The sequence below is a fragment of the Brienomyrus brachyistius genome, chromosome 15 (assembly GCF_023856365.1).
Source record: "Brienomyrus brachyistius isolate T26 chromosome 15, BBRACH_0.4, whole genome shotgun sequence".
Lineage (NCBI taxonomy): Eukaryota > Metazoa > Chordata > Actinopteri > Osteoglossiformes > Mormyridae > Brienomyrus > Brienomyrus brachyistius.
This window is the reverse complement of record NC_064547.1, coordinates 11,107,638-11,113,707: the sequence shown is the minus strand read 5'-3', so window position 1 is coordinate 11,113,707 and position 6,070 is coordinate 11,107,638. Positions and strand designations below refer to the sequence as shown.

The 6,070-nt window shown below is 39.7% G+C and overlaps 1 protein-coding gene across 1 annotated transcript; it reads left to right on the top strand.

The window, feature by feature from the left end:
* Positions 1 to 2,502: 2,502 nt before the first annotated feature.
* Positions 2,503 to 4,309, top strand: fam43a (family with sequence similarity 43 member A). Its single transcript, XM_048977678.1, has one exon. It carries the CDS (start codon positions 2,716 to 2,718, stop codon positions 3,754 to 3,756), a length of 1,041 nt encoding a protein of 346 aa, XP_048833635.1. The 5' UTR covers positions 2,503 to 2,715; the 3' UTR covers positions 3,757 to 4,309.
* The last annotated feature ends 1,761 nt before the right edge of the window (positions 4,310 to 6,070 follow it).

The window sequence follows — 6,070 nt, the reverse complement described above, 5'->3', positions numbered from 1 at the left end:
CAGAATCAGCTTTAATTGGCCAAGTATGTTCACACATATTGGGAATAGTCAGACATTTAATCAAAATAATTAAGACAAGACATAAACATACAGTTCTGTTGATATGCGACACATATAACCTCTGCATTGACAGCACTGCTTCAGTTATCGATTGAAGAGCAAATTTCCAAAACTCACTCAGTCCGATAGCCTAAAGTAATAAGTCATAATCCTCTTCATACGTTGCAGTAATGGGAATGAAATCTCACTCAGTGTTTATGTAATCGAGCGATGGAATTTCGTGAAATTTCCAAAAGTCCACAGAAATCTTCTGAAAAACATTCCTGCGGACTGAGTTTTTGATATTTGCTTTTCAATTAACACAGTTTTCTTCAATCTGAGGTTTAACAGAATTCAGCCATATGCTGTTCAAAAAAAACTCCACAGAACAAAAACAGAAAGGATTTAACATCTGTCTGACAGGAAAGTTGACACAGGCGACAGCAGTGAACAAATCAATCAATGTATTGAAGGCATTCAGTAACTGGAGGCAGTATATACATAACATGATGACATGCCTTTTCTGTACTGAACATATTAAGGACGCTGTAACACTGCCCACCACATACCTGCTTCATTTATTGTTTTATACTTGCAGCTGCTTATTCAGACAGCTCGTCTACCTGTCTGTCCATGTTGCCATCCCATGACAACTGGTCCAGCCTACAGGTGCCGTCCCATTCCGGCATGTTACCCATGAGTCATAGCGGCGCCTCCGGGAGCAGCTCCAGGTGAGCCCGGATGATGATAAGCGGATGATGATTATAGCCGATTTTTCCCTTTTTCTTTATGTCTGGCAGTTTACCATCTAATAGGCATTTTTTTCTTTTTATACACTTTGAGATGCGTCTAGGTCAGATACGACCAAAATATTTTCCTTATTTCAGAAGTGGAAAAAAAATATTGCTCTCAGACTCTGTTCAGTTGTAGCTTTTTAAAATAATGTACCTTGATTTGTGTTTGTTTAAAATGCCATTACCTGCTGCTTACTGGGCCGCTGAAAATGTCTGGCCCAGCTAAATTTCTTGGTTTGAAAATCTGGCCCAACTACTTTCCAGACCTGGACTAGCTCTACTGAATCATACACTAATGTTATTCTGTTATGTGGGCTGTTGTGATAAGGAGATTTGCAGGATGCTGCACGACGGGTGGTGTCCCTGCTGCAGAATGCCCTGTCTGAAGCAGCACCTAGAGACAGTGAGGGTTGTTGTTATCACCTTAATATTGTATATACGCAATCTGTTATTTCTTAACTAATTTAATTGTAATGTATTCTTCTGATATGTTGTGCACAGCTAACAAAAAAGAGAAAAATGGAAAACCAAAGGAAGGCTTTCTTTTCTCTTAAAAGTCTTTTTTCTAAACCAACTGAGAGTCAGTTAGAGGGGTGTTCATTATCAGTATTGTTGCTGGCATTTCTGAAAATGTGCCAGTTTTAGTCAAGTGCCTACTTTTCAAATGCAGTCCCTGGCCAAGATGAAGAAAGCCATTAAGTCGGGTTAAAACAAAGTTCATGAAGACTACATGATAATATTAAGCACTGACATAACAAACAACATTTTACATGCAAAATATACAGGAAATATACACTGCAACAGGCTAGGATAGACAAATAACCAAATACACTTGCAAGCCTGACCACTTTAGACCCCAGATTAGAAACTGTTGGTGAATGAACATATATTTTTTCCAAGTTTTGTTTACTTTGCTGAAAGCAATTTAAGGGCTTTCAAGTTCTCACAAATAATAAAAAAACAAAGATTTTCCCACTATAGCCTGATCCAGTTTCTGTTGGGGGGGGGTGACAATTTGTAATAATAACTATTTCCTGCTGAAAAACACTGGTAAACTATCCACATAGTCCCGAGACCTCCATGACACATAGATATAAGCTGCCAGTGTTGATCGGCAGGAAATCTTCTCCAAAGCAACAAAATGAACAAAATCAGTGTTTAGGTATAGAATCTGATGGTTGCATTTGATACCAGCAGATGGCGGTGTCAAATAAGAAATAATTGAAAATACGCAATGCACGGTAAAAGCAATCTGAATTATTTATTGCAAAAACACAGATTTAAATGATGACTAAGACTTTGAGATCAATCATTATAAGCTGCCCGTGTGTTAATGATTATGAGATATGAATTGAACTAAGATGGAGCAGTGTAATTAATTCTAAATGAATATGATACTGTAAGAAGTATGAGTAGTTTGTCATTGCAGTTGTGGAACAAATCATCTGAGGTTCCATTGAGTCTTTTTAAGCAAATTACATGAATTATGTAGCAGAGAATATTTAACATTTGATTAAACAAGTGATGTGTTTGTGCAGTGTCTCTGTTAATGCCACTGAAAGTTTTTCTGGAAACCCTGTACCCTGACTTTTGTCGGAATCTTACTTTTGTCTCTCCCCCCTACAGTGCCGACGCAATGGTTCCGTCCAATGAGTACTTAAACACCATCCTGTCTATTTCTTACACTTCAGGCTCTTGCGGTGGGATTTGGGATAGCAGTGCATTAACTTCTCTGGGGAGGCGAATTAATTGAAAATTACACACCTGTACACAAAGTAGCAACCGGTGTTGTAACCAGTACATGACAAAGAAAAAGAAAAGATACTCCTGAGGGATTTAACCTCAGCCGGGGAATTTATGTAACCCTACAGGACGCGATACAATGCTGCCGTGGAAGAAAAACAAATTCGATCTGATCAGAGAAGACAAGCAGGTGAAACAGAAGAGTTATGCCGTGAGTCTAAATTACTCGGCGCTCACATCTTTCGCTAGGTCTTGTCCTGAGAGTGCACTGAATAGGGTTGGGAGCATGTTCAAATCAAAGAGGAAAAAGGTCAAGATTACCAGCGAGGACCCCACGTACACGGTGCTTTATCTGGGAAACGCGACCACCATCCAGTCCAAAGGAGACGGATGTACGGACGTGGCTGTCAGTAAAATTTGGAGCAAAAGTGAAACGGGTAAAAACGGGACAAAGATGAAGCTGACCATCAGTTCGCAGGGCATCCGAATGGTGCACATTGACGAAAAGGCGAGGAAACCGGGACATCTGTACTTACTGCACCGGATCACTTACTGCGTGGCCGACCCGAGGCTGCCCAAGGTTTTCGCGTGGATCTACAGGCATGAGATGAAGCACAAGGCGGTGATGTTGCGGTGCCATGCCGTACTCGTGTCAAAGCCGGAGAAAGCGAAAGCCATGGCGCTGCTCCTCTATCAGACCTCGGCCACCGCTCTGGCGGAATTCAAAAAACTCAAACGAAGGGACGATGCCAGGCACCAGCAGCAGCAGATCATAGGGGAGCACACGATCCCCCTGGTGCCGCTCCGTAAGCTCCTGAACGGCCAGTGCTATTATAAACCGCCCGTGGAGCGCAGCAGGAGCGCACCGAAACTTGGGTCCATCACGGAGGACTTACTCGGGGAGGAAGAAGAGGAAAGGACCATGCATTATGAATATGAAGACATCCTCGACTCCGACAGCAATTGCTTGGATGGGACTAAGAGGGACCTTTACCGGATAATCGATGATCTGGGTGAAATGTGCATTGGGAACGACGTGCAGATACTGAAAGCGGACCTACGAGTGACTCGCCTCCTTTCGGGAGAGAGTACGGGCAGCGAATCCTCAATAGAAATCACGCAGGAGAATGGGCATATTTCAAACGGCATCGATGAGGACAAAATGCAGGAGATCCTGTGATGATAAATTAGGAACAACCCCCCCCTCCACACACACACATACATATATATGTTAACTGTCGCCTCTCCTGATAGGAAAGATTTATCCTGTTCATAATATGGGATTATTCGTCTAAACTGCACGAGTAAGGGCATGTTGAAAGTTCCTAAAAATGACACCCAACACGAACAAAATCGAAGATCGAGGAAGATCCGCTAAATCGGACCGTTAGCGAAACGTTTGTTTATCCCATGCATGCTTCACTTGAAAAAGAAGCCAAAATGCTTTAAATAATATCCTTAAGTATTTTCTTCCGAGTCATGGATCTACTGCACATTTTATATTCTTATTATTTTGTTTGCATTGCACTGTTCTGTTGTGTGTCAGATTATTGATTAATTTGATATCCCTTTTGAATGTCTTAAGCGTCACTATTGTTAAATCTTTGCTGTGCAAAAGAAAAAAAATAATGTATTAAAATGTAAATAGTAAAAGAAGTATGTGCATACAGATTTATTTTTTAAAGAAAGTGTTTTCTGTGAATCAAACCAATAAACACAAACATGCGAAAAACTACTGTGTTTACTGTGGCTACGTAAACATTTCTGATTAAGATACAACTAGATCGCTTATATTTAAAAATGTACAGCTTTCAAGACCCCTACCCAGTACAGTTAAACGGAAATGTTACATTGAAAGAAGTATATAATCTGACATTCATTAAAATGAGAGACATGAGGGCATAATGTCTTCCTTAATTTCAGTCTGAAGATGTGAATATGCTAAACCATAGGCACTGGTATTTATGCTATACACATTGCTGTTATTGTTTTTATTGTTATTGTTTATGCAAATACACTTGTGTACGATGCTGTGCTGGAGACTGCTGCTCTGGCTTCCGCCTTTGCACACAGAGCAGTGTGCCTATACCTGTCAGCAGACATATTGTCCTTATGCTGTGGTGGGGCTCATGTACACAGGGTGCTTGCTCTCCTCAGTGACTGATGGTACACGGCATGTTTAGCTGATGTTTTTCTATAACGTACTGTGGATTTAGCACTACTTAATATAACACAGAGCTCAGATAAACATCATCGAGCTCCCTACAGAAGGCAGCAAATGATAAATCTTAATTCTGTCGCTACTGCGAGGCTTTTAGTGCAATCCTCACTGGGCTGACTATGGAGATGCTCAACATGGTCTATGTGAGTGTGTGTGTGTGTGTGTGTGTGTGTGTGTGTGTGTGTGTGTGTGTGTGCACATTTACCTGGATGTTAGGCTTTATTCTCTGCTTGTGCCGGCCAATGATCTGATATCAATATCATTTGCAATTTGAAAGCCTCTTTAATTTCAACTATTTTGTGTTTATGTTTGATGTCAGTCTTTAAGAATGTGTCATAACGCTAGCCAGTGTTAGCTGAATGCAGAGGTTAAAATGTCCTGGAGCTAAATGCTAAATGTTCTGCCAGTACAGCGTTAGGCTTGTACAGTTACCCCTGTAAGCTGCAAGCGTATAGAATAGTGGTGTGATATCCTCATTAGTCCTTTGGCAGCTCTCCGGCAGTGGTGCTTACTGGGATGCTTGGTGGGTGTCCCTTATTAAAAGAGCATGATGACCACACTGCCACTGCATGCTGTAGAGCTCCTTCAGGATGTAAAATTTTGATTGTTTGATATCCTGTCAAGAATTGCCCCCCCCTTCCTAATTTTTTTAAACAGTCTTGTTTTCTTCATTTAAATAATGTATTTTTAGAGCAAAATGAATAATTCAAGATACCTTTTTTGATACAGTCATAAAATTTATTGATTGTATCCAATTAGTAAAGTAACCTGCTATTTACGGACATATGTTATTCCTGGGAAAATTACACCACAGCTTCTTTCATAAATAATAATCCAAAAAACTTAAATCTTAAATTTTAAAAATCGAATGTCAAGGAGGTTGGACCTGTAGAAATCCAACACATTGTATTTCTTAAAAAAAATGTAAAACTGTATATAAAACTTCTTAAATTAATACAGAACTATAAACAACTGCATTTATTAAAAACATTTCAGGTGCTTTATTTATTAACTGAAAATCACCTCCTGTATTCCAAGGAAGATCAGGCCGCTAATTTTAAATTTACTGCACATTAATTTTATTTAAGAGACAGTGAGCAAATAGCACATTACAAACATGAATTTAAAGCCTCCCATTTGATTAAGAAAAATCCAGGTATCTAATATTTAAAAATGTACAGACCACTGCCCAGTACAGTTAAATTGAAATGTTAAATTGAAGCATGTATATAACCTGAAATTCATTAAAATGAGAGACATGAGGGCATAATGT

Coding starts and splice junctions, on each gene's coding strand:
- fam43a (XM_048977678.1), top strand. CDS start 2,716: ATGCTGCCGTGGAAGAAAAACAAATTCGATCTGATCAGAGAAGACAAG.